The sequence below is a fragment of the Vanellus vanellus genome (genome assembly GCF_965231255.1).
Source record: "Vanellus vanellus genome assembly, chromosome: 19".
Taxonomy (NCBI): domain Eukaryota; kingdom Metazoa; phylum Chordata; class Aves; order Charadriiformes; family Charadriidae; genus Vanellus; species Vanellus vanellus.
The window spans coordinates 4,139,918-4,167,842 of NC_138924.1; the positions used below are offsets into that span (position 1 = coordinate 4,139,918).

General features: G+C 41.9%; 1 protein-coding gene across 1 annotated transcript; it reads left to right on the top strand.

Annotated features, from left to right (window-relative positions):
- The first annotated feature begins 761 nt into the window (after window positions 1-761).
- On the top strand, window positions 762-27,378 carry UBE2G1 (ubiquitin conjugating enzyme E2 G1). The gene is made up of 6 exons (XM_082493294.1): window positions 762-941; window positions 16,089-16,191; window positions 19,328-19,425; window positions 20,507-20,685; window positions 24,412-24,535; window positions 26,735-27,378. Exons 1-5 carry the CDS (start codon window positions 896-898, stop codon window positions 24,496-24,498), a joined length of 513 nt encoding a protein of 170 aa, XP_082349420.1. The 5' UTR covers window positions 762-895; the 3' UTR covers window positions 24,499-24,535; window positions 26,735-27,378.
- Window positions 27,379-27,925: the final 547 nt, after the last annotated feature.

Consider the following 27,925-nt stretch of genomic DNA (forward strand, 5'->3'; position numbering starts at 1 on the left):
ATCCCCTTCACACCCACAGACAAAAATCTACATTCTGCAGCAATCCTGCATAAGCAACTTTCATCCAGCAGCTGCCAACTCTTTTTAGCCTGTTCTTTTTAGCTGCTCTTTTTAGCCCCTCCTCAAAAACTCATGTATTTTACGGGGTTGGGGAGATTGCAGCAGTCTGAGGGCAATCAGGGCTTTGAGGAGTGAGAACATGCCCAGATAGCTTTTGTTACCTACTGCCTGTGTCTACCAGCCTTGTGCAGTGTGGTAACTGAGGGAAGACGCGTCTCTCACCGGGAGCAGCCAGCTGCCCCTCAGGAGGAGCCCCTCTGCCCTCAGTGCCATGGAAGGGCAGCCAGGAAAGCAGCCAGCAGCACAAACACCGTGCTGCGGAGGGACGGTACGCTACGCCCCTCCCTGAGGAAAGCCCTCCTCATGCCGTAGCTCTCTCCTCCCTCTCTCCCTGCAAGCTAGGCCTTTAAAAGCGAGGGGAAGAACGAAGGACCTTCTCAACATGGCGGCCGAAGGACGGCTCGCCCCGCCTCCCCGCCCCACGTCCACTCTCAAGATGGCGGCGCGGAAGGGCCGGCGGCCGGGCCGGAGTGCGCCTGCGCGCCGCGGCCCGGAGTGCAGTGAAATTCCTGGCGGGCGGGGGGAGGAGGAGGTGGCGGCGGTGGTGAGGAGGAGGAGGAGGAGGAGGAGGAGGAGGGCGGCACGGAGCCACGGCCGCGCGCCCCTGCCAGGGACCCTGCGTGCTGTGGTGGCGGCCGGCGCGGAGCCAGACCCCCGGGGGGCGCGGTGCGGGCGGGCTGAGGGCCACTCGCCGCCGCCTCGGGCGCTCGCAGCACCAGGAGCCGCGCCGTCCCCGCTACCGCTGGGACTCCCTCCCCGGGCAGAGAGGGGGAGAATGACGGAGCTCCAGTCCGCCTTGCTACTGCGGAGACAACTAGCAGGTAGCCGGGCTGGGGGCCGGCGGCGGGGAGGGAGGGAGGGAGGTGATCCGCCGAGGGGGAGCGGCGGGGAGGGGAGTGGAGGCCGGGCTCTGAGGGGACGGGGCCTGCGGCGGGGGAAGGGGCGCCGGCTCGGGGGAGGGGGCGGGCGGCCGGCGGGGTGTGTGAGGGAAGGGGAGATTATGGTCCCCCCCCGTCCCCGCCGCTCTCCTGCCCAGCCGGGAGCTGAGGGAACTAGGCCGAGGGGGGGAGGGGGAGCCTGCCTGGCGATCGCTGCCAGGGGAGCCGGGGGGAGGGGTGCGGAGGGCCGTCATGGCGGGGGGGGAGAGCTTCCTCCGCTGCCCCCGTCCCGTCAGGGAAGTTAGGGGGGTTGGGGGTGGGGGTGTTGGCAGCGGCCCTGCTTGCGTGTCCTCCCCGAGCTCTCTTGCGGCTCTGTCTCCCCGGCGGCGGGGGGGGGGGTGTGGGGGGGTGGTGGTGGTGGTGAAGGGAGCCGGAGCGTTCCTCCCCGCAGCCCGGGGGATGCGTGCGGGGAAGTCTCCGGGGTGTGAGGGGATGTTTGTCAGGCACCGAAAAGAAGCGGAGGAGGGAGGGTAGCCCCCCTCTCCCCCTGGAAGCGGTACTTCAGGCGTGGGGTGAGTGGCCCCACCGCGAGCACCTTCCTACGGGGACCTGAGGTGCCCCCGTCCCGCCTCCCCTCCCTGGCTTCCCCCCCCCCCGCCGCCTTCCGTGCCCTGCGCCGGGGAGGGCGGATCGGGAGGGGGAGGCCGCTTCCCCCTTTGTTGTCAGGAGAAGAGCCGGGGGCTCTGCAGGCACCGGCGGCGGGGAGAGGACCGGGCACCACCGGGATCCGGGCTGGGGGTTGGGGGGGAAGTGGGGCTGCCCACCGCGTGCTGCGGGGGTGGGAGAGCAGCCCGCAGGGAGGGGCGAGGGGGGTCCGCCGGGGGCGGGACGGGGAAGGAGGAGTTGGAGCCTGGGCTGGGGGACGGGAAGGGCTTGGAGCGCCGGGCCCGCCGCCGAGGCGGGATCGCGGCGGAGGGGAGCGAGCTGGCGACTTGGCTCCGGCGTCGCCGCTCGTCGCCGCCCCCTCCCTCCCTTTGTCCCCGGGCGGGCGGGCGGGCGGCCGTGCGCGCGGGCCCTGCCTGGGCCGCCGCCGTTGAGGGGACCTGGCTCGGCCCGGCCCCGCGGCCGCGCATGCGCGGGGCCGGGCGGGCGGCGGGGCGCACAATGCAGCTCCATGTGTCGCTGGTTGCCAGATTTAAAGAGAAACGAGCCGGCGGCCCGGTGCGGCGGGGAGCCTGCCGCCGCTCCCTTCCCCCACTCGCACGTGTGCCCCCGTATCCCCGGGCCGCTGCGGCCGGGGTAAAGTAATCCCGTCGAGAAAAACGCACGGGTCTGCCCGCCACCTCGGGCGAATCTGATCGCCTTTTTCGTCCCTTACGTAAAAATTGCTTCATACCCAGATAAGGAAATGTGTGCTAGGTGTACCTAAACTCAAGCAAATACAGCGCTGGCTGGAGTTTGCTGAGTAGCTGTGCAAAGGGATAGGGTCACTGAGTGGCATAGGAATTCCCGGAGGAGGATTTTGGCCTGAGACTTCAGTAATGCCTTTGAAAGAGTAAGGGTGGAAAGCAACACCGTTAGCAATAAGGAGGTGAAGTTGCATAACCAGGTATAGCAAGCTAGATGATGTGTTTGTTGCATCTCCAGCACTATCTTCTGGTTTTAGTTGATGGTAAGTTTGAGGAAATGTCAATGTATTTAACTATTAGCACAAGATTTCCTTTACCCCTTTAAGGTGACATTCTTTTTAAAAAAACCAAACTTATATGTACTGTGGCTGCACTCCTAAATGTAGGCACACACCTTTTTAGTAACTACTGAAGTTGTTACTGACATCCAGTGAGGTGTCTGCATGTTCGGATATGCTAACAACACTAGGTATAGGCTTACTACAGGAACTCCAGTCTGGATTTGATGCAAAGCTTCTCTTTCCTATAAATGATTCCTCTAGGGAAGTAATAGTGTGGAATAGTTGCTCTCTAACTTGATAAAAATGAGCATTTGGTAACCTAATATAGTTCTTTGGCTGTCTGGAATTTCTCTTTTAACCAACTAATTGTGCTTCATGAAAGAAAGTTTGACAGTTAGGTGAAGCTTCTTGATAATAAGTATTAGCTGTCAGCGTTTGTTGTGTCTCTTTTTCTTCTGAGGTCTGAAGACCTTCTGTGAGCACAGACTGGTTGGATATGTAAGTAGACTTGTAGACTGTTAGATTTGGGGGTTAACTTCTGTTTACCTTTCTGCTCACTCTTTTCTGAAGGTTTTACGTGTAATGGTAAAACCTGGTAAGCTTTTCCAGTTGCCCTTGTTACTGCTATTGATTCAACTGTACTGACTCAAGTACAGCAACTATTTGCATGTAACATGCAACTTTTGTGGGATTTCTGTGTTTTAAGTAATATTAGTGCCTTTGGTGTCCTTTTACATCTATTAAAAAAGAATTGAAACCATATTAAAAGTATTTATGAGTGTGTATACTTAAGTGTGTGATGAGTACTGAAGAAGAGCCTTGAACTCTTCAGAAGTCCTATCTGGAGTAACTGACCTGAGAAGGAAAATAGCTTCTTCCATGGTGATAACCTAAGCAACATCTGAACTGAGCTGAAACTAGACTCTGACACTGCTTTTTCTGATGGCAGGCTACTTGAAGTCGCAATGCAGAGACTGAGCTTCATGATGTCTGATCTTCCTTCCCTACTGCTGACTGTCTTCTTCCAAGTCTCAGCTGCTCCGATGTGTCCCTTTGTTTACACCCCCACTACTTGTTCTACCTCAAAACAAAAATCAACATTGTGGTATTCTTTCCCCTGGTGGGGCTTATACTGCAGTCCTTCTGCTACATGCAGCTTTTTGTGTTATATCAAGTGTGGTGAGTTGCTGGGTTGTACCTAGTGGTTGGGTTTTGGAGGACAGTGAACAGGCAGTGGCTAGGAGTTCCGTGATCTAAACTAGTGTAAATTGCTCTAGATTGCACTCACTTGTCAAACTAGCATTATTCAAGCACAAGAGATATGAAGTTGGAGCTGTTAGACTTGGAGTAAGACATCCAGAAGTGGAGGGAGGTTGAAGGGGGAATCTGAAACCCATGTAATGGTGGATCAGTTGAGGAATACAGAAATTCTTTAATGGGTGAGATCCTCGATAGCTCTTTTCAATACCAAGAGGAAAAAATAAAAATATGATGATGGGAGGAGAAAGGAATGTGAAACAGTAGTTCTTAGAACGGTTACCTGTTCTTAATAAAGGCATTGTGCGGAAAAATAAGTGCCTATGGCATGTAGCGCTTCAATGAGTTGTTTTGATTCTTGAAGACTTTGCTAAAGTGAAGGTCAACTGGTAAGTCGTCTTGGTTGTCAGTAAGACTTAAAACCAAGGACCTTATCAAAACACAGAATGAAACTTGACAACATAATCTCAGGTTGCTCCAATAAGTGTATAAAGACAGGCTTCTATTTTTTTTCTGGAGCAAGCTGTCTTGTATTGTAACTTGAGCAGGTAACGAGTACCACAGCACCATATATACAACATGCTTGTCAACTTAAGTGGCATGTTCTTGGATGCTGATAATCCTCTAGGAGAAGGGATATTCAATGACAGTCACAAAATATAACTTCGAGTTTGATGTGGGTTCCTTGTTGTGTCCTGGCCCCACCCCCCACCCTGATACTAAGTAGCTTCAGTGCCTTTGCTAATGAAATACTGAGTTATATCACCAGGGAATTAGTATAGTAGCTGGTTCTATATTGACATGTGCTTGCCCCCATTTAGGCACAAGAACAGATCAAATCAGGATAGTCAGAACTTTGGGTAGTTCTTATTTGTGGTGTGTTTTTTTTTTTTTTTGAAGTGTTTAAATGAACTACTGAGTGGGCATCTCTGACTACCAAAGCCAGTTACAGTGCTAGTCTAACTAGCTCGAGCTCAAGGGAGTTTCTCCTCTGTGGATATCTGTGAAGCTAAATGGTTGTTTCTTGGCAAATTGACTTAATTGTAAGCTCTAGCAGCTTCTGGAAATCTTAAAATTCAATAAACATATTTGTTCTTAGAGATGTTGTGTTGGTTTGCTTGTTTTTTTGAAGGAGAAAGACACTTTGGTTGTGGATTGGTAATAATGTGAAATAGAAGCCGTGACCTGTCCACTTCCTCTTATGGGCAAGGTGCAGGAAAAACTAGAGTGAAGTGCCTCTGAACTTCCAAAAAAGTCAACAGCAACTATGTAGATTGCTATATCACTAGATTAGCAGAGTTCACCCCCAAAGGCAGATGGGGGGAGGATAAACTGTGTTCTCTGTAAAGCCCCAAAACTTTATGCTCTTTGAAAGGAGGCAGGAGACAAGAGTGGAAACTTCATCATCCAGTCTCCAAAGCTGTCAAGCCAAAGGGTTTTGCCGACTGAGACATTTCTCTGAATGCTTTTATTTCATCTTTCTGCCAAATCCTTGCTGACACAGAGACTTGTTAGAGTAGGCAGACTTGTCTAGTTTATCCAGCGAAATCATGTAGGGAGGATGCAGTTAAATCAGTAGCGTACTGTGGAACCAGAAGTGCAAGTCCTCTTTAACATAAACATGGATCACTGAAAACAGACCTTGTTGGCTGAAGTTACATTGTGTTGTAAATATTCTCCAACTTAGGATACAAAAAACCCCACACTAATGTTTTTCTCAAACATGAGAAACATGGCATTATTTCAAATTAAAGTGGATACAGCTCCTATTTCAAAGTGAAAGTGTGTACTTAAAACTTAACAAGTTGGGAAACTGTATTAAATACTTAATGTGACAGTTCAACAATTTTAACTTCCTTGTGTGGGAAAAAATCTTGTAGTGTAATGTTGAGCTAGTTGAATTTCTGGCAACTATATAGGATTTACTTTTAAAATATTTGAGTAGTGAATTCTGGGGGAATTATGGAATTAAGCTCATTTTATAGATCGAAGCTGAGATGGCCTATCTTCTTCTGTGTGGCTGGTCGTGTAAGCAACAGTTGTTTACAGTTTAGTACTGGCTTACAATAGGTTTGTCTACAAGATAATCAGAGTGTCACTGATCTGCAGTATCAAATTGATGCTGGTCTGGCTGTTAGCTTCCTTGGAGGGGTTTGTTTGTATGACCAGTGATATTCTATGTTATCCTGAATAGTTAAGACTCCAAGGTTTTGCATGTGTCAAACTTAACTGCAGTATCACTGAAAATTCTATAACTCCCCCTGCATTTCTTTAAAAAAGGACTCTCATATTTTTAGATAACATCAATCTTCATTGCTCTGATGCTTTTTGGGATGCTTAGATACAGCATGTGTGTACCACTCAACACTCTTTCAGTGTAGTGCCCCATTATAGCAGATAAGATAATCCTGTTTCTTGTGACGATGTGTTGACAGAAGCATCAAAGCTACCTTGCTCATGCTGACTTTATAGATAATATCATTGCTAAAACACATCTTGTTACAGTGACTAGAGTCTGAGCAGTACAAGCAGCCTGAATTTCTGTTGCACTGCAAATAACATAATGGATGTGACTTGGGGCAAACTTTACTAGCTACACGTTAGTTTTTAAAATGTTCCTCTAGCAGAAATAAGCTGAACTGCCTGTTCAAAGAAAAGAGTGTTTATGAAAGCAGTCACAAGAGCAAAAATTCACCGATGCTGGCAGTTCTGAAAAGGGAGGTTTAGCTAAACCTCAGAATGGAGGGGCTTGATGAGTCAACCACTTGCTTGAACAGGCTGGAGCAATAACAACCTGCTTCATAAGCTTATCACTCAGTGGGGCAGCTATAGTCACAGCCAGTTGGCTCTGGCTAGGTCAGCTTACTAATCTTTCAGGGAAAGAACCAAACTTACCATAAATGATGAGTTCTTTCCTTCTCTGCTGCCTCCTCCCTTCCCCAAACAAGTCATTGTAAGTATGGACATATCTAGATCTGGCAGTAAAGTGACTTTGCACTGTTCTGTTAGAGAATGGTGGAATGGGAGAATGCTGCTGGAGATCCTGTGAAATAAGGAGCAAATTAATACGTATTGGGAAGATACTTTCATTAGAAGTATTCCTGCTTTATTGATGAGATCTTTATCTGGAGATGTTAAATCACCCAAATCCCACTAAAATGTCTTGCCTTCTGTGATTGATAGTGATTCCAACTTTAGTATTAAGGAGCTATCTGCTGCAGAAATATAAACTATAAGGATTTGTTGATTTGCTATAAATGTCTTTTTTGGTTTCGGAGAAACTGATCTGGGATAAATCAAGTAGAATGAATAGTCCTCAAATAAAACCACATGTTGTAATTATAACTGAAGCTGCCTCGACTCTTTTGTATCTCTGATTTGTGTGGTGTTGTGTGGTGTGGGGTTTTTTTTGTTGTTGTTGTTTTGGGGTTTTTTTTGTAAATGCAAAGGAAGGCTTGGAACAGTACATGCATATTCAACTAAGATAGGATTACTTGGTCCACTTTGTAGTTGGTATTGGTACAAGTTGGGGTTTTTTTTTCTTCCCCCAAAGCCCTATTCTAAGCAGTTTGAAAATAAGTGAAATTCATAGGTAAAACTTGTTTGCCTCAAATAGGTGCTAAATTTTCTTCTTTTAATGTGTTTAATGCAATCTCTGTTTTGATCTAGATATTCTTGTTTGCCACCATAAGGCTGGGCTTTTCAAAATTCTTTAAGCATGTGGGGTATTCTGCAGAAGTAAGCTTCAAGTATTAGTGTAGAATAAGGTGGAAGCATTAAATAAAGTAAAATACAGCATTTTGTTTCCAGCATAAAGATTAGGTTCTAATGAAGTGGAACTGAACTAAAAGGTGGCTGCAGTTCTGAAAGCATAAACTAACCAAACAGTAAAATGAGTGTGCAGTTAGGTGCCTGGAGAAAGAAGAGCAGGTGGCTTGGGTGAGGAAGCGGGCATGTGACTCTTGAAACTCTCACAGTCTTTTTGTCCCAACCTATGTGAACAGAATCTGGGTAATGCTTCGCATGCATGCCTGTGCTATCACCACATTGCACCTGCTCTGTGCTTCAGTTTTCAGTGGTGTCTGGGTATCTGTCAGTAGACTGGTCTTGGCAAGATCTTTCACTTGCAGAATCTAGTAGGTTTGAGTTTTAGGACACCCTGCAAGTGTAAGTGTGCATATTTGCTTCTCCTGCCTACTATCAGGTCCAAGGCATATCAGCTGGAACAGAGATCAGATATCCAGACCTTGTAAGAACTCTAAGTATAGCAATCTAAATGAAATAGGATTCCATAAAAATAACTGCTCTCCTGGGCATGAATGTTAGCAGCGCTTGTACAGGTTTGGAATAATAGTAAAGACTTCTTGATAGCAACCCTTTATAAAGGTTTTCACAGTCTCTCTGTATGTGATTTGTTTGTTAAGGGAAGCCTATTTCCATGCAGTCATCACATTACCTAGTATGTCAAGCTGGCTGGTGTTTTAGTTGGCTTACACTTGGTACTGATATAAAAGATGATGCTGTCAAGAGTCACTTAGAGGAATGTCTTAAAACAATTCTGAATAACAATGTAGTTCAAATTAGGATATGCAAACCTGTTATTCATATTATAAGCAAGGGAGAAAACAAGCTGGAAAAGTGTCCTTGACTTGCACAACAACTTATGCATATGATGAAGAAAGCTTCTGATGAACTCTTCAGATGTTGACATCTCCCTATGGCATAGTCTTGTGATACCGACTTTCTAGTGGATTTCTTAGAATCATGTTCTATTCTTGTATGTAAACCACATGTATCCCAGAGTTCTTAGCTGTGTTCAGCAGCGCTGTTTCATGACTGATGTGTATATGGCTGCCCAGAAGATACTTGAATGGAATTTTTTTGTAGCTTTAGTCTGGTAATTTGCAAACAGCTTTTAAGTTAATTAACTTTTCCTGTTGTCTATGCTAAACTCAACTACAGAAATATGACTGGCGCCTAGGATGGCACTTGTCTCACCAAATTCTACCAGTTATATGCAGTAGACATGACACTCTGTAGGCTCCTTTGTAGGTGAGAGAAATAAGTACATGTAGAGTTTTTGACATCTGCTTTGGGATGAGATAATCATGGAGTCTCAGGAACTACTTCTCCTGATAAGATCTCCATTAAATGCTGCTAAGGGTGACCATCTCAAATACAGCAGATACACGTACCCACCTAAAACTTGTCTGACTCTCTTAAGAGTGGAAACATGCATTGGACACTGAGGACAGAAAGAAGGTGGTGTTTCTATTATACTGAGTGCAATAGATGAATGTGGCCCTGTGCTGCAGTTGTGGTTTGTTTTTTTTTTTTTTTTTTGGTTTGGGTTTTTTTTTTTTTTTTTGGTGGGTAAACCACTGAATGTTTCCTGATGGGATACTTGCTTCCTTTCAGGTGTGGACTTCAGAATCAGGGTTCTTCAATCCTTTTGACTATCCTTGTTCTTCCCTTCCTCATGCCACTTCCCCCCAAAAAATTCAGACCTTACTAGAAACTATTTTTTAAGAGACCTATTCAACCTCAATTTTAACCTGGGTGATGTAATTGTGTTAGATTCTGATGTGATGGGATACACAGCACGCTTCAAGGAGTCTAGCCAAAGAGGGCTTTTCAGGAAACAGTTTATCTCAATTTCTACCAAAAATACTTGATTACTTTTAATTTGAACATATGTTCTAAACTTACTGCTGAGAATCTTAATTCTGGAAGCATGACTACCTCAAAACTTTAAACAATGCTATATCATTCAAAGGTTCTCATCAGTATGTTTTGTATTTCCAATGTTCTGTGGAAGCTAATTTGGGCAGTAAAGTAACTGGAACACCACCTTCATCTTGAGAGAAAAGACTTGCAGGCTTAGTACACACACTGTGCTCTGCAGTTACTTAAGTTGCCAAGTTGCAGACACTTGCTTAATGGCAAAAACATCAGGGGGAGGGGAAAAGACCTTCCTTTTGTGTATGGTAAGTGTGGGATGTTGGAAAGGAACTGGTTTGAATGTGTGTATGCAGAAGGCTTCTACGTATGAAGAGTGCTACAGAAAAAAAAGTCTCAAAATAGGTCATCTCTATTCTTGCCTGTCTTCGTGGCTCTTGGGTAAAATGGTGCATGGGAACAGATCATGGGCTGAGTAAACTGATTTCCAGGTCACATTGGTAGCTGGGTATCTGTGGTCTAATTGAGACTGTGTGAGAGAGCTGGTTTTATGACCTAGAAGTTGAGATCAGTGTCTAAAGGAGCGTTGTCCATGTCCATTGGTGGCCCTCTCCATGGACTATGGAGAACTCCTTAAGAACCAAGACAGTACCAAAGACTGCAGCTTCTGGTTAGTGTGTTAACAGTCAGTTTTCAACTAAATAGCTAACCTGAACTTTCAATTGTCTGTCTTCAGGTATGCTACAACTCATGTGAACATGGAGCTATGGAACATGCACAATCAAGAAATTCTATTCTTAGTTTATGTCTAGAATAACATGACACCTTACTAGTAAAAGAATTCCAGTCTCTATCTAGTCAAGTTTCTTTCTGCTATAACCATAATCCACAGATCGATAGCGGCAGTTATGGGAACTTTTGCCTCTTCACTTTGGGCCTGTGCTGCTGTCCTCTTGTTTGCAGAACTGAGCTGTGGCCCTGGCTAGGAAGTTGATTGGGAGTAAAAATAAAAATTGAATAAGAAATCCCCGGCCTTGTCCTCCATCCTTCCAAAACCTGCTTCACTGTGCAAATCCTTCGAAGGCTCTACAGGTAGCTGAGGAGATGGCAAGCGAAGCATGTTGGTACAGCAGTGCATGAAGCTGTAACACTGCACTGAGATGATTTATGTGAACAACTTGCCTGTTAATGCTAACTATACAACCCTCCCTACAAATTCTCTCAACTGAGAGGAGAATTAGATTTGTAGAAGTCTGTGGTGCTGCCAACGGGGTGATGCATGGAGCACTGAAAATTAGTTAGTTGCCAGGCTCTTCTTAAGACTGGTTTGTCTTTACTGCTTCAGACTCACTCCAAAATAATTACAATGTCCTTCTGAGACTAAAACTGTTCTGTCTTAATTGTTATTTGTCACTGCCAAAGTGGCTACCAGGAGTGTGTGCATATCTTGTGCTACATTTTTGTCTGACCTTCTTGGATGAGCTTGTGGAGCAAGACAGAACATGATGAGAGTGGATAATATGGAGAGCTCAGGGAATACATCCATGCGAGGAGATCATGTTACTTTATCATTATCTCAGTCCTAATCTTCTAGAATACAGCTGGGTATGCAGGCAGAAGGGAAAGTCTTGGAAATCATAACTGACCTCAGTTAAGTAATGTAACTATATAGAAGTCACAGCTTGGGGTATGGAGAAGAAGAGTCTAGAACACGGATTTTCAGTCTGTACAGTTGTTAGAAGCTCCTGGACTAGTGCCGAGACTCCCAAAAAGCAACCAAGAAAAAGGGAAGCCTAATGTGTAGCGAATTTAAAACTCTGATATAACCTGCTTGTTCTGGGGACTGTGTGTAAGTCAGCTGGATGATTTCTCCAGAAGCCTCAGTTAGGATTTGGACTGTCTGGTGTCTGTTTTTGTGGTGGACTCAATCTACTGGCTGCACAAAACGCAACCACTGTGTAACTTACTGAAGAGGCTGCTGTTAAAAATAATGTGGAAGCTTATATTTTTGAAAGCTTTGTACTGTAATGTAGCTTATAATACTCTGAATTGTTCATATGCAGTGGCTGGCTGGGTGAAACGTCAAGCTGAAAAGTTTAGATGCCATACATAGCTACTGCGTGTAGCCATGGGGCTCTTTCTGCTTAGTCATTTTTGTTGACGCCGTTTTGCGTTTGGATTGGTGAAAGTCTCTTGGCTTACATAAAGGTGGTTTTACTGAGTGTGGGAACATCAGTGGCTTGGTGTCAACTAAACACTGAAACTGGAAGCACAGCTTATGGTACTGTGTTGGCTCAAGTTTAAGGCAATGGTAACGTAGTTCTGCTTTAGTAACAGCTAAACTGCTAAAGGAGCAATGGGTTGTGTTGGCTGATCATGTGGGAGACTAGACATTGGACATTGAAGTCTGTTCTGGACTTAAACAACTCTATTGAATTATGGGCCTGTAGTCTTCCTCACCTCCCAAATCAGGTATTGATTCAGGACTGGGATTAAAGGGACTGAATACCTAATTTATAAGCAGCCACAGGATTCTTTCCCCAGTATGTTACTGCTTGGCGGCTGTCCAGGCTTGTGCTGCTTTGGCTGTCAGCTGCTGCTTGAGCTGTGAAGGACTCTACCTGAAACTGCTTCTAGAGTGAATGTAAGATTTTTATTTTTTTTCCTCTGGAAAGAAAAATTTCTATTGTATTAATCTATGAGAAATGCAGAAAATATTGGCGGAAATACTAAACTGTGCATAGTATACAGTATCATGTAAATTTCACTTATTTAGGCATTGACATGGTGCAATTGTGCTGATGTACTCATTTATGTTTAAAAAGTACAGGATATCTTTAGCTAAACAAGAAATCTCAAAGGAAAACTAAGTGCTGAAAAAATAACGTGGAGGGATTTGGCTCTTCATAGGTGCCTGACTTCTCTGCTTTTCCGGGACTTGCAGGCTAGCTCTGCAACAGGGCTTTGTAGAGGACCCACACAAGGCCTGTTCCCGCTCCCTGGCTGGGGGAGGGAATCGAATCCTTTGCCTTATGAAGCATTCTCACCTTCCCTGTGTTTGTCTAGGAAAACTCTTGTTCAGGCTGCAAGTAGTTAACTACTGTAGTTGGTAGGAAATGACAGACGCAGAGAACAGGTGTCTCATTTTCTTGAGTGCAGTGTCAGTGTCACCAGAGGCTCTGGCTGGTGGGCAGAAGTCCCTCTGCCTAGCAGCTGACTCCTCTGACTGTGAGCGTCGTGTGTGCACGCTCCTTTCTTGCCATAGTGACACCACTATTCATTTGGGGTTTTGGTGCGTGGATTTCACTCGTGTGTGTCTCAAATCATGAAGACTACTAGTTAACTCTTTTGATAGGCAGCACTGGCTACATATCCAGGAGGGGGAAAACCAAAACCAAACAAACCCTAGCCTTCAGCGTTTGCAAATTTTAATGAGTAGCAGCTCTCAGCTATCCCTGGTAAAGCAGCCAAGGATGATGTTTTTTGTGTCCCAGTGCAAAACTTTCCTGAGATTTCTTTTTTTGTCTGCCAACCAGCCGTTAGTTGATGTTCAGTTTAGCATAAATAATCTGGATGGAAAAGCTCATTTTCACTTGCCTATGGTAGTTCTACATACCTCTAGTGGAGAAGGTGCCTGAGCCAATATCCGTTGTTTTGCCTCAAAGTATTTGTGCAAGCAGTAGCTATTTGAACTATGCTTCGGTATTGCTGCTGTGGAAGGAAAGTGAGAACCTTTTACAAGCTGATGATGATGATTACAAACTGATGCCACCTCCTGTAAAAGAAATAACATCATAATTTGCTTTATAGGCAGCATCCACTAAGCAAATTTCCATAACTGCTGTAACTGACGATCTTTGTCAATGGCTGGCCCCTTCATACAGTTTACAGGCTTTCTGTGTTATTCCTTCTCACAAGATCTCTTGCAATATAGTGCTGCGAGGCCTTAGGTAGGAGTCAGTGTAAGAGCTAGCTTTCATTGGGAACAAGTACAGGAAAAATGTTTCAGAGGACAATGGAGGTTGAGGCAGATGTAAAAAGAAGTGGAAGTAGCACAAATCAAGAAACAGAAAAGAAAATGTGTATGTTAGACTCAAATAGTGTGGCATATTTAGATAGAGAAAAGCATGCTGAATTTTCTGGAGTCTTAACTTATAGCGGTCTTGTTCAGTTTTATCACTGAGAAGTGTTTACTAGCAAGCAATAAGGAAGCTAAATGTGAGCAGCTTGAGCTGTAGTTTACACAGAACTTGACTTAAACTGTTTTCCTGTGGAAATGCAGAAATGAGGGAACTTGTGTTTTTTGAGGCTTAAATTCAGGTTTGAAAGTGTTAAGATTGGATACTCAAATCTAGTATTTGCACTCTTTCTGTTGAATTCTGTAGTTATGCTGGATATTCTTTATTTACAATACTAATATAAGATCCAAAAGAAGGACTTAAGTGTCCTGAACAGAGGTGGCTTTTTTGCACAAGCAATAGACAATTTTTTTTTTAATAAAATTATGCATGAAAAAGCAGGTTATTCAACTACTAATATGGTGGGACTTTTAATGTCTGATACTGGAGAAATGTCTGTAGTAGGGAGGTAGCAAGGGACTGGTGAATTCTTGCTTCATATGAGACACTAACCTAGTCTCTGGCCCTTTCACCTAAAATTAAATAGAACTGTTACTCAAGCTCATGCAGCTGTTTCCAAAACGTCTTAAAGGTGCCAGAGGGTGAAAACTGGTCTTCGTAGTGGAAGTGTGGCCATGCTATAGACTTTTGGTTTTTGAATCTTGCGTCTTGGTTAAGTAGCATGTGGTAATACCTGTTGTTTTGGGCATTGTCTTGAGAAAACATGATTTGGTTCAATACCTAAGTCTATGTCCTGCAATTTGGAGACTGAGTGGTCGACCTCATCCGTTGACTAAACCCCTGCTGAGTAGGTTCCAAGAAAAGCCCTTCCAATATATTTCTTAGGATTTTAACATTGAGTCATCTCTGTGGATAAATTTGACTCTGAATTACCAGTGGCCGAATAAAGTCGGTATTCCTGTTGTCTACTTCTTCAGGACCTTGGTCCTTCATGTAAGCTGAGCACTTTCTTTTCCCCATGTGGACTTGGACTGTTCTGTGTAGGGCTTGAATTGATTCTTTTTGCATTTTTAACCATGCTTTAAATAGTTAAGAACTTAACTGGCAAAGAGTGACTGCAAGCTTATAGGCAAATCAGTTTGGACTTAAAGGTAGTCTTTTCTCCATAAAGGTATGAGGTTCTCACTTGAAGTTCTTCTGCATGTACCTGAGGGCATTATGAGGACCTCTGAAGTCTGTAATGCCTAGAAATCAAGACAAAATAACAGCTGCTGGGTTTACAAAGAAGGAAGGTGTAGACTGACTGTACTGTGGTGTATAATAGAGGGCTGTATAAAGCCTGACAGGATTTAAAATAAGGGCAGTAGTAATTGTAAAACAAAACAAAAATATCCCTAACTTAATCTGGAAATTACTGACAAGTTGAAGGAATAACATTTTCTCCCCTTCCCCTGTCCTAAATACCCAAGATCCATCAGGACTTTGCATGTACTGTTGGAAATGCTGGATCAAGAATTTCAATTTGGCATCAATATGGCATTTAAATCAGTTTTTGACCCAAAGCTATTAGTTAAGAGATGCTTACCCACCCACCCTCACCCCCCATCCCCCAGTTGAATTTTGGGCAGAACTCATTTGAGGTGTTTATTTCCAAATCTTATGATTTTTCTTGGAGCAGGCTGCAAACAGAAACTCAGTGGAGTCTACATCTAGGTCTGACTTCTGCATAGCTATTTTCAGATACGCCTTCTATCTAGCAGTAACTATATGAAGTAGCCTGTAAACATAGAATCCTGTATTGCATATCACTAGTGGATAAAACTGTGAAACAAAAGAAAAAAATAAAAAACCCCAAAACCTAAATAGCATAACAACTTATCTTCTATGCTCTCTTCTAGTAGTTCAGAATGTAATAAATCATTACGTCCAGAAAGCACTGGGGCACAGGTCTCGAATGTTTTCAGATTCTGAAAGAAATCATTTAAGGGAAGTAGGATGTTGGTTTCAAATGAAAACATAGTGTGACTTTGTTCTTCTGTTAACATTTTCTAGAGTTAAAGGTAGGCTTTAGTTTGATCTGGCTTCTCGGGGTTCTTATAAAGCAGTGTGTCTTTTTTATTAGTAGAAAATCTGTTTTCTGAGTTATTTTGGCCCTTCTGTGTACTTTAGATAGTTTTAGAGTCAGACCGTGGGTCTTAGCTCTGGCAGCATGCTGTTGTGTGTGGTAGGGCATTGAGGATACTCATCCAGGCTGTAAGTCCATCAGTAGGCGCCAAATCACTGAAAGTTATGGGGTTTTTTTTGTTCACGTACAGAGCCATGAGCAAAACCAGCGAATGCATATCAGACACCTAAAGTCACTCTTAAATTCTTTTTCCTACACAGAGCTCAACAAAAATCCAGTGGAAGGCTTTTCAGCGGGCTTAATAGATGACAATGATCTTTATCGATGGGAAGTCCTTATTATTGGTCCTCCAGATACACTATAGTAAGTACTGATACTTATACAGAAACTTAAGTGAACTTGGGTTTACTAGTTTTAGTTTGGTCTAAGTGAGTAGAAGTTAACTAAATCTTTGTACTGACTAAGCTAGGTAACGCTGTTCTGCTGCTAGTAAAATAACTGTAAATAGCTGAATTTGCTATATATAAGTTCTAAACTGCTTTCCCCTGGGAAAATGAAACACCGATCCCCTTTCTACTTGTGTAGAAATGAAAGAATAGGCTATACTCGGAGGCAGCTTCTGTTTTCTTACACATTTAAGTAAGGCAGCTATTTGCTGTTATTGCTGTGAGGCTGTAGTTTAGCTGATAGTACAATTTTAAACCATTACAACTTCATGCCGGTGATCGTAGGAAAATATTCAAGAGGGATGTCGTTGAGGAACTGCAGCAGACCATAGAATTAGCCTTAAGTTCTGTCAGTTTGAGATGGGAGAACTTCTAGCATGACCTAGAGTAGCTCAGTGTTGATCAAATTTGAATTGTTGGCAAACGTCTCACAGTGGGCTTCAAAAAGCTTGTATCTTTATCCTAAGGACCAGGTTATTTAATTGACATTTGAGCACAAAACCATGCAGTTCATACAGTAGCTTCTTTTCCTGGGCTTTAAGTTCACTGTGGTTTTGCACTGCTACATACCTGAAGCATTCTGGCACGTGCAGTGTGGTTTGGGTTTTTTTGGTGGTGTTTTTTTTTAAAAAAAAAAAAAAAAAAAAGCTCTGGCTAATTGAGAGGGCAATTTCTCTTTCTCGTAGAGGTTATATGTGATGATCTATTCTAGCTCCTGGGGAAAAGGTTCTATGCCCAGAAGAGGTCAGCTTAAAGTGTAGCTCTTAAAGATGAACTCTGTTCTCCTTCATTAAGCTGTTCCAGGGGTAAATTACTGATACAGAAAGACTAGTGACATTTACTTGAGGTCAGTTTTGGTTCCATCATGAAGTTGTTGTATACCTTTGTTTGCAGACTTCTGAATAAGTACTTAAGGACAGTGATTGAATTGCTTTGCTTCTTCTCAAGCAGTCTACCTTGTGATTCTCAAGTCCTGCATGAGATGAATTCTCCAATTTCTGTTGACGTCTTTTGAACAGTTTTGTAGTGGCTCCATTATTCTCATGGCTGTTTTATAAATACTGTCAGTAAAGTAATACTGTTTCTAATTGAACCTCTTATTATATGTTTAAAATTGCAATAGCATTTTTTTCTCCCACTTCAACAAGGTGCTGAGCTTGTTTTGGGGCTTTTTAGATAAAAGCTCTCTTCGGTTCCAGTCCTCAGTTGCTGGTTTTCAAGGTAGCATTATACTGAATCCTTCCTTCTTGGTCCATTTTATGATGGCAGTAGAACATAATAGTTTAACGTAACTAGGCAGTTCAAAATTTTCAAACTTTAGTCTCATTCCTGGTTCCACTTTATTTATTCTGAGTTTACCTAAAAAGATTTTAGACTCAATGCATGACTCTACTGACAGAAACCCCTTTATCAGGAATATTGCTAAAAATGGCACTGATCTCCTTTAATTGACTGTACTTCATTAACTGGTTTCTAATGTGTATCCAATTAGAGCTGTATTTATATTTAGTTGATGAGGGTCAACCAGCTATGTCATACAGCCTAGTAGCTTTAGGATCTGCTCCTTTAAGAAGGAAAAAAAGAACTTTTTCAGTTTGAAAGAAAGGACTTAACTGGTTTGGGGCTATCAACAAAAGTAATCTAACTCTCCTTTGTCTTGACTAATATGGATGCTAAAATAGCCAGTGTTTCTGGAATTCTTACCCTTTCCAGGATCAAAGATTCTTTGGTAACTGCCTGCCTCTTCTAAAACTTGTGGAAAATAATTGCTGTGGGTTCAGATCCCCTCAGCTGCTTTATTTTAAGAGCCAAGTCACTTAGATCTAGTGATTATTTTTTTTTGGGGGGGGTGGTGGTTTTGGTTTGTGTTTGGGGTTTTTTTGGGGTTTTTTTGAGACACTTGCTGGGATTGCACATCTTTGGTTAGTGGTGGCAAAATTTGTTATTTTCTCAGTAGCCTGCGGGCTTTGGATACTGGCTCCTACTCCTTTACAAATACAGAAGAAAAACCAACCAACCCTGCACTGAACAGCTTTGTCTCTTCTACACCAATTATTTTGTCTGCATGGCTACTGAGGAGTAGCTTGTCATGCCACCTTCTTTGGAGGTTATATTCCAGTTTTTGTAATCTCTGCCTTTGCAACTTCAAATTTTATTACAAACTTCAATTACAAGAAATGACAGTAACAGGGCAAATGTTGTAGTACTTCTGTTAGTGAAGTAGTCCATCTATAAGGCTTTCCATTTAATATAGACTTCACACTTCTCAAAAGGGACTATTCCTGGGTATTGAAACCTACTTATTTGAAAACAAAAAAAAAAGCCCCAAACCCAACAAGAGAGTGTTACCTTAGTTAAATTTGGGCCTGTAACGCCACGTAAAACCTGGATGTCTCTTGTTTATTATTGTTTTCCAGTTTAGTGGGTAACTAATGCAGAACACCTCACCTGTCATGTCTAAGTCCCTGTAGCTTAGTGTTGCAAAGGTAGTCTTGGAAATCTTTTTACAAAGTGATGCTGTAGACACAAGTATAAAGAAGCTTTCTGTAACTTTGCACTGAGGCTCACTGCTGCAGACTGATATTGAGAAATTAGGACTGAGGTGTATAAAGGAAGAAAATAAACAGGTATCTGCTGGGCTGTACTTGAGAAGGGAAGTTATTTGCAATATTTTCTTTTGTTGTTAATAAATGTACTGGGAGGAACAATGCAAGTTGAAATACCAGATGGTGAATTCCTTGGCAGTTTTTGATTTTTTTTTTTATTTTTTTTTTTTTTTTTTTGGGGGGGTGGGGGTATGTATGTGGATTTTCCCCTCTGGAACATCATCCTAATTCTAAAAAAGATAGTGTTGGGGAACTGGCAGTATCTTGGGAAAGTATCTTCTCAATCCATAAACTCTTTGCATTGCATATGGAAATAATGGTACTGTTAATTACTAACATGATGTTAAGCTGTGTGAGGGGGAAACTTAAGAGTTTTTGATACATCAGTAAGTTCCAATCTTCAGCTTAAGTTTACAAGAAACTATTAAGATATTTTTGATTCCCCAGTGAAGGTGGTGTTTTCAAGGCTCATCTTACTTTTCCAAAAGACTATCCACTGAGGCCGCCAAAAATGAAATTCATCACAGAAATCTGGCATCCGAATGGTAAGAAATGTCAAAGTTTCAATTTCTTTTTGCAATTGAGAACTAAAATGCGGTGAAGGCAAATGGATAAATCTCTGTTCATGTTAGAAATGTGAAACTCTGCATTTACTTTGCCATCTTCACTTCATAAAGAAGTAATAACCATGGCAGAGTTTTTAATAGTCCTGCTCTCAGAGACTGCTCCTAAAGTGTTTTCTGAAGCTACTGAAAGTAGCTTCTTGAATTCTTGGTAACTGTTCAGGGATTTTTATTTTTTTTTTTCCTCCTAAGTGTAAAATTCTGGTCTGAGGAGAAACTTGACTTCTATAGCTGCCTTTTATTATACCTTCAAATATTTCATCTTAGTATTACTAATTTGGCAGTTCAATATAGAAGGCACAAGGCTGTCCTCCTCCAGTGAAGCATGAAAGGAAATAACAGCATGTTTTAGTCCCTCCAAGGACAACGACTCCTAATGTTTCACTTACTTATGGACCGCTGGACATAAGTGGGAAGGTAAAGTAAAGTGGAAGAAGGTTTTTACTGGGCTGGAGGAATGCTCTTCAGTTTCTAAAGTCGTCATTGAAGTTGTAGATGTTGAAAGCTGGGAGGAGACCAGCACAGTGCTCGCGTCATAAGGGACAGAGAGGTGATTTTGATGCCGTGTCATTTTCAGCTTGGAAATATCAGAGTACTTGTCAGGCAGTTTCTAATTCCAGCAGCTTAAATCATATTCCAATATATTGCAGTAATATCCAGCTGTTGCTGTGGAAAATAGTCAATGTCTACTTTGAATTTAACAGAAAAAGCTTTAGTGGAAGCCTATGTAAATAGTCTTGAAAGTTGCAACATGATGTTGGAATTAAGTTTTTCCTCCCCATGTGCTTCCCTCTGCCAGAATTCCAGGCAGAATAACAGACTTCCACCAAGCCCTGCTTATTACAGATCGTGTTCTGTAATAGTTAATTACTTTCCTTTTTTTGTAAAGCATCTTCAATGCGTTCTCAGACTTGCTGGAGTGAAGATTAACAGTTCCATAACTATCCTGAAGAAATGCCAGCGTGTTGTTCATTACTGAAATATGCTGTGTTCTATTTTGTAGTTGACAAGAATGGTGATGTCTGCATTTCAATTCTTCATGAGCCTGGAGAAGACAAATATGGCTATGAAAAACCTGAGGAACGTTGGCTTCCCATTCACACAGTGGAAACTATAATGATTAGTGTTATTTCTATGCTGGCAGATCCCAATGGTGATTCTCCTGCTAATGTTGATGCAGCGGTAAGATTTTTCTTGGTCTGCCAATTGTCTTCAGTGTAGAAACCTAAACTTGCAATGGAGTTTTGCTTCTAGCTTGACAAATGGTACAATAACTTTTGGAATAACCTCATGTCACAGGCTAAGGCTACTTTTATGTTGGGAACAGTAGTCATGTTGTGAAACAGAATTACTAGTTAACCCTGTGAAACTTCTTATAGATTGCAAGGGAAAGATGCTGTCAAATTTCATAGACAGTGGTTTAATTTCTCCTATGCAGTAATGCATTTCTTTATAGTAAATAACGTGCACAGAGGTACTTAATGGATAAAACTGAGCTCCTTTAGTCTTAAAAAGTTCAAGGGAGCTGGCTGTAAAATCCTGTGTGGCTATGTACACGTAGCAGTTACAACTGCCATTAAGTTTAGCTGCGGAGGTTAACGTATTCTAGAATGTTTTTTGGTTCCTGGTATCTTATTAGTATAATGCAGCAAAATTTTTATCTTGGAAATTATATAAGCTGTTAAGAGATTTATTGATTTGAATGGAAGAAGAAAATGTGTTGGGGTCCCTCAGTATAATTATGTTGTGACTTTTTGCATCCACTTCTCTGCAGCAGTCGTCTTGGGTTATGGATTAAAGCAGTAGGTTTGACTGTGTAGATCTGTGCTTTGAGCGTGTACGTGAAAGCTTCACCAGGCATCTGGCCGTCAGCTCTGGAGGAAGTGTTGTCCCAGTCTAGAACAACTGGCTAAGGAGTGAGGAAGAATAGCTTGGTTTATAGTCCAAGACCAGGGTGAATCTGCAGTAAGGATTCTATCATAAGTGAGGTGCAAGTGTTTAACACAGCATGCTGTTTCTGGAGCATGGTCTGTTCTGTGTGAGTGTATAAACACGGCTGTCAGCTCTCTAGAAGAGCTGCGTTGATAGCAGAATAGCAGTTAGACTAATAACTGTAGTGGGAAGGGAAAAATCTCTCAGTTCTGAGGGGACTAGGGGAACAGATGAGGTCCCATTCATCTGAGATACACCAAGATACTTTCCTTTTAATTACTCTAGAATTGCAGTTCAGCAATGACTAACACGATATGCTCTCACAAAAGAGAAGTTCTAGGTCTTTTAACTGGGGTAGTGAGGAAAAGGGAGATGGTAATCAGAAGATGCAAAGTTTTCTACAAGTGTGTTAAGCTGCTCTGGCAAGCTAGCTATAGCATCCCTAAAGTGGGTGGGAGTTTAGTTTCCTGAAGCCTTTGATCTACTATGCTGTTAGTATTTCCAAAGGTGGTTGAGCTGTGCTGAAAAATCATCATGGGAATAGTCTCATGTGGAACAAACTTAATGGGAAGAAAAACAAAAACAAACATAAAAAGTTGTAGTGAATAATTCCCTCGTTAACATTCTTTTGAGTGTCAGACCACCCCTTCTTGTGTCATGTTACTGGTGGAAACAAATAGCCAGGACACATCGATGTTTTTCTGCTGGCGAACCTGAGAGCACTGGAAGGAGCAAGTTATTAATGAAATGCTAAAAGTACAATTAGAATTCCTCAGTTTACAGACTCATGTATGTTGAATGTAGCTGACCTAACACTGGAGAAAGCTTATACTTTGAGCTATGCTTGTCACCTTCCTAGCATCTCACAAGCTTTTTAATCTTTCTGTTGTGTGCCCCACTCTCTGCCAGCCACTTCATGATATTTTTTTTCTTTTTTTTCTTCTCCTCAGAGATGCTAGATAGGTAAACAAATTCATAGTTTTTTAAACCTTAGGGTAAAGAGTGAAAATGTCTTAAGGAAACACAGCGTTTTCTAGCCTGGCTTGAAAGAACAAAAACTTAAATCCAACTGCAAAGACAGTACTGAGGCATCACTGATACAACCTTTGGATGCTAGTAACTTTTTCTGACTATGGTATTAGATGTTCCAAGTAACTTTTAAACTTAATGTGCTGCTTAAGCAGCTTAGCATCTCCTACTGGATTGTACATTACATCTTCATATTAACCAGAACATACTCATCAGAGTAATGAAGAATCAGCAGCTCATGTGCTTTATTCTGAGCTGCTCTCAAGATGTCTTCTACTTGGTTTACGAAGTACAAGTTTACTGCAGCAACAGTATTTGGCAGTTACTAAAAGATACTTTGTCTGCTTTCTTTAATCTCTAGTTTTAAGTGAGTCTAGAGAATAAGGTGTTACAGGCAGGTCACAATATTGTAGGAGCAGGGGATATACCCGCTTCCTGGAAAAATGAACTATGAGTGTTGGAGTACTGTCTCTTGGAGTGGGACAAAAATGAGGAATGAGAGCTAAACTAGATATTGTGAGAAGCGGGTAGAACAGTTCATGACCTAAAATAAGAGCTTTGGAGAGGCTGCTGTCAAACTGGAAGCTTTGCTTGCTATTCAGTTCTGGACACTTGCTTCATAGAACTACAAATATAAAAGGTGGAAATAAAAACTAAGAATCTGAAGCTAGGAGGGCACAAATTCAATGCTTTTCTTGGCCTTAAGCCATCTTGTGTAAGCTGTTCTATGTCCCAGTCCAAGGAACCAAATGCTTGCTGTATTAATTGCTGAAAAAGAACAAATTAATTAGTAGCCTTATTTTTGCTTTCACTGGAAAGATAAGCATGCTGGGCTTTCCAACATGCTAACTAGCTAGGTGAGCCTGGAGGTTGTGAATGTTAGGATATACCAGTTATCCTAACTTTTTCTCACTCACACGTGCTACAACCTTCACCCCAAGTAGGGGGTGAAAAGGTGGTGTGTGCTAGGTTGCTTCAGGTAAAACAGTGTGGGGATTTTTTAACCTCTTGCCCCATCCCTGCAGTAAGAATATACTGCTTATCTCAAAAACTAAGAACTGTGGAACTTATTTCATTAAATAAGGGTTTTTTCATATTTTCCCACCACTTCCTTGCCAGTACCCAACACGTCAACCTTAGTCACAGTGTATGATGCTCCTATGCCTTCATCTGAGGCACAAAAAGCTGTGAAACTGGCTGTGCTTTTTTCTGTGGGTATTGGTGATACCATAGCGTGCACATCTCTGGGTTCAGACTTACCTTTTGCCTATCTTCCTGTTCATCTTTATCTTTGTTCCTCATCTATGCAGTTCTGAAATCAGATACCTGTCACAGAGACCATTCCCATAGGTGTGCTGTTAAGCTCTTCCTCATGGAGCCAATATCTTGCAGCCATATCTAACAAGGAGGTGTTTTCTTTCTAAGGGCACTGCTGTGCCTCTTCTGAATACTGTGACTTCTGTATTTCTATCCCGGAGTGTCCTGACTAGATTGAGAAGGGAGTTGAAACTGTTCTCAAAATTGCAGAATAGTTACTGGCTCCACAGTAGCTGTGTACCTTTTTTCATCGCTGCAGTTAGAGATTTCCTCTAACCCATAACAATAGCTTGTGGTCTACAGTTTAGTTTGCTGCTACTTTGCAGGCTGAAGTAGGAAGATTTTGGCCTAGACTTTGTGAAATATTGGTAGCCATCGTTTTAGTCCTGCAGAATGCCTACAATCCAAGGGGGAAAGGCTGCTTCCTCAATGTCTTGTGAGCAGCTTGCACAGAAACTCAGAGCAAGCTTTCAAAATTCCTGAATGTCACAGGCTTTCAGTGACTAGCTCAATGATTGTAAGCAAATTTAGGTGTTGACTAGATGGCTAGTGTCTAAAACCACCAAGAGTCTTCCTAAACTTGTACGTTGTTATAGGACTGACATCTGAAAGCTGTCTATTCAATTACAGAAAGAATGGAGAGAAGACAGAAATGGAGAATTTAAAAGAAAAGTTGCCCGCTGTGTAAGAAAAAGCCAAGAAACTGCTTTTGAGTGACACTTATTCAGCAGCTAGTAGCTTCACTTTTTTCAGGGTAAGTATCCTTCTAAAGACAAGTCAGTTACCTGAGTTAAGGATTTCCGGCCTAAGTGATGCTGAACTAATTTTTTTTCCTTAAAAGTAAAAAAAAAAAAAACCAAACCCAAAAACCAAACAACCTTTTATCTCAGCTGCATGGTCTCAGTGGAGTTCTTTGACTGTATGTGATACTAAAGGCTAAAAGAGTTTTCAAGTGCAGTAACAGCCCCTTCTGTCAAGACTGGGAAACTTCTCTAATACTCTTGCATTTATGTTGTTCAGAAATTGAAATTCTCTTCGTCAGCATTCATCCTGCTTTATTAACAGTGCTTAGGGGTTACTAGAGCTGTAATAGAAGGGAATAATCATTCTTTGATATTCAAGCAAGCGTTCTTCACAATAATGAACCTTAAAAGCATCCCATCTTGCTATCTTAAGTTTGTGTGTATACATATATATGGAGTTTATCTTGCAGATGTTGGTAGCATGTTGCATGTAGGTTTGAACTAAGACTTCAGTGAGGATGTTAGGAACCATTTGGAAAGGATTGCTTCAGGTATCTATGGGAATTTTAATAGTCTGTTAGCATATCAGAAAGGATCAAGTTGAGATATTACCCATCAAGAAAGGTGGTGTTCTCTTCAGCAGCCCAAACCCCTTTTTTACTGGGAAAAACTTAAGAATATCTTCAGAAAACCAGCTACATTCTGCTTGGAAACTGAACTGTAGCATATCTGAGAGCCTGGACAAGTTTTGACCTGAGAGTAGCTGACGTGATATTTACACTTACGCCACCCTGTTAAAAATGAGTTTCTGACTCAAGATTATTGCTCTAATTTGAACAATCCCATCCTAGTTTTAATGTTGGGTTTTTTTGTGGTTTTGTTTTTTTTTTTTTTTTTGTTCTTACACAATAAGCTCTTGTAGAAAGCTCAGTATTAAAACATGGCCCTTAAATATCTGGCCTTTGGTCACTTTAATCTTGGTGTGCCAAGGAAAAACTTCCTCAACTAGCTAATAATTTCCCACTCTTGCTTTTCAAAGCAAAACAGACCTTCATGTTGAAGCTGCCCTTTCTTAATGGTTGCTTTGGCAAATGAACTACTCAGACCCGTTTGGCTGGAGAAGCCCAAAACCATATGTACTAGTTAACTTCAACATACAAAACTTGGGGGGGGGGGGAGGTGGAAATATGGCACTGTATGTAGTTTAAAGGAGTTGTACTGTCTGAGCAACTACAACAGCTTACTAAATGCTCCTGCTAGTTAATTTTTCCTCACCAAGGTTGTACAGGAGATACTTCCTTTCTTATACTTTTGTAAGAATGAAGGGGGGGGAGGGAGGAGGCTCTGTGTGTGACAAACTGGTACTGCGGTATCTCTTCTCTGCAGAAATGCTTTGATTGAATGGAACTTTCTCCACTATAGAGAAAGCATGAAAATGCTTAATATTGATCAAAAGACTAAGCAAAGGAATTTAATATCTTATACAACTACCTATAACTAGAGTGTAAGAATTGTTAATGCATCTGGCAGTTTTTTCTGTCTTGGAGAAAGGGAGTAACTGCGAGTAGTGCTCCAGAGTATCCTTAACTAACCTCAGCTCTGTTGCCATGTTAAACTTGGCCATAGCGAAACAATGCTCATTACTTAAATATTTGTCATCGGCTGTGTTGCTTTTTTGGAAGGCAAAAGCTTTTCTAAGTCCTGGTGACTCCTCCTAAGTAAGTGATGGGCAATGAGTTGGATGAGAAGGGGACATATAGTTGCTTTCAAACAAGCACAGCCTGACTTGATAGCTGTGGTGTTAATGCTTAATGAAGCACTGCTATGCTATTTCGTACAGCACTTTGCTGTTGAAGCAGCACTTATCCTTCACAGTAAGCGATGCACAGAAGCTTCAATGGTAAATCTACAAGTGTTTAGCCCTGTGTGTGAATACTCAAATGTTTACACACCATGTATGCACTTGACAAGCAATACAAGTTAACAGGAGTCTGAAAGTCTGATAGTTCAGCTTGGATACGCAGTGTGCTGAACTAACTCAAGTCTTTCTCAGGTGATGATTTTGGATTTATGCATCTTCTGTTTAGAGGTATGTAAAGTTCTTGAACAAGTAATGATTATCTTCCTTGAGCTTGAAACACTATTTAACATCTTTAAAATAATTGAGGATGATGAGAGGGTTTATTTTAATAACTGTGATTTCTTTGTAGGTCTTCAATTGAGAAACATGGCACTGTTTTTTTTCCTGCACTCTACCCACCTATTGCTGGACTTCTGTTGTTACAAGTTGGCAAACACTGGCTGGAACTGGGCTGCAATAAAACATGCCAGTTATCAATGCTGACAAGAGCCTAACAAGTGCCAACACAAGATGATTACGCATTTTGAAATCTAATGAACTGCTTTAACCTTCAGGAAGAATTGTAAAGATGTGTACATAGCACAACATGATCCGGATAATATATATACTGTTCATGTACATCCACAAATACACATTGTACCAAATAATGCTGTCTGTAGTTAGGAATAGAATTGTGTAAATTCTAAAGATTTTAGCAGGTTTTCTTCTCCCTATTCATTGTTTCCTATCAGTTAAAAAAAAAAAAAAAAAAAACAACTTGTGAAGCATGTCAAACTAAAACCAATTAGGATAAAGTTGTTTTTCGTTTTGGTTTTTTTTTTTTTTTTCTTTCCACTTTAATTTTCCTTTGACCCACTGAGGCTTAATTAAAATCTCTTGCTTATTAAAGTTTAGTATCTCTTTTTTGGTTTTTGGAAATGTGCTCCCTTTTATTTCCCCCATCAGAACTTGAAATTTTCCTAATTAAAGCCTGAAAGGATTTGCTATCAATTACTTGTGTCTTCTCTTATGATGACCTTTGTAGTCTCAAAGGTGCTTTTTTTTTTTTTCCCTTTCCTACCCCTTTTTTAAACCCAATTGCACATACTTCTTGAATTGGGTATAGCAATAAAACTGGCCATGGAGCACCCTTGAGCAGCCTGCTGGGTTTTTAACTTCCAAGGGACTTAAGTGCTTTCATTTGGAAGTTCAATTGACTAAGTTAGTCCAAGATAGGAATGAGCTGCTGCTTATGGGTGACTTTCCTTTTTTCTGCCTTTTTCATTGCCTGTTTGTGGGGTGGGGTGTGCGGGGGGGAGGCTTGGGTTTTTTTTCCTCAAGGTTGAGTTCAAGCATGCACATCTGTAGGCTTTCAAATGACTAACTTCTGGGTTTGGTATCAAAAATAGTTTCCCTCCTTTTCCCTTCTCTCTCTCCTGTGGCCCTTCATATTCTTTGCCTTTACTTCAGCGTTTTCCTCACCTAATGTACAAAGAAAATTGCGATGTATATTTTCATGTAATTTGATTTTTGGAATTCTGTCACCTTCTGTAGTGAGTTC

What these genes read in the sequence shown, in the direction of transcription:
- UBE2G1 (XM_082493294.1), top strand. Translation starts at nt 896, where the DNA reads ATGACGGAGCTCCAGTCCGCCTTGCTACTGCGGAGACAACTAGCAG. An exon ending in ACTGCGGAGACAACTAGCAG is followed by an intron (nt 942 to 16,088) that starts GTAGCCGGGCTG and finishes TTTCCTACACAG; the next exon opens with AGCTCAACAAAAATCCAGTG. An exon ending in CTGCTAATGTTGATGCAGCG is followed by an intron (nt 20,686 to 24,411) that starts GTAAGATTTTTC and finishes ATTCAATTACAG; the next exon opens with AAAGAATGGAGAGAAGACAG.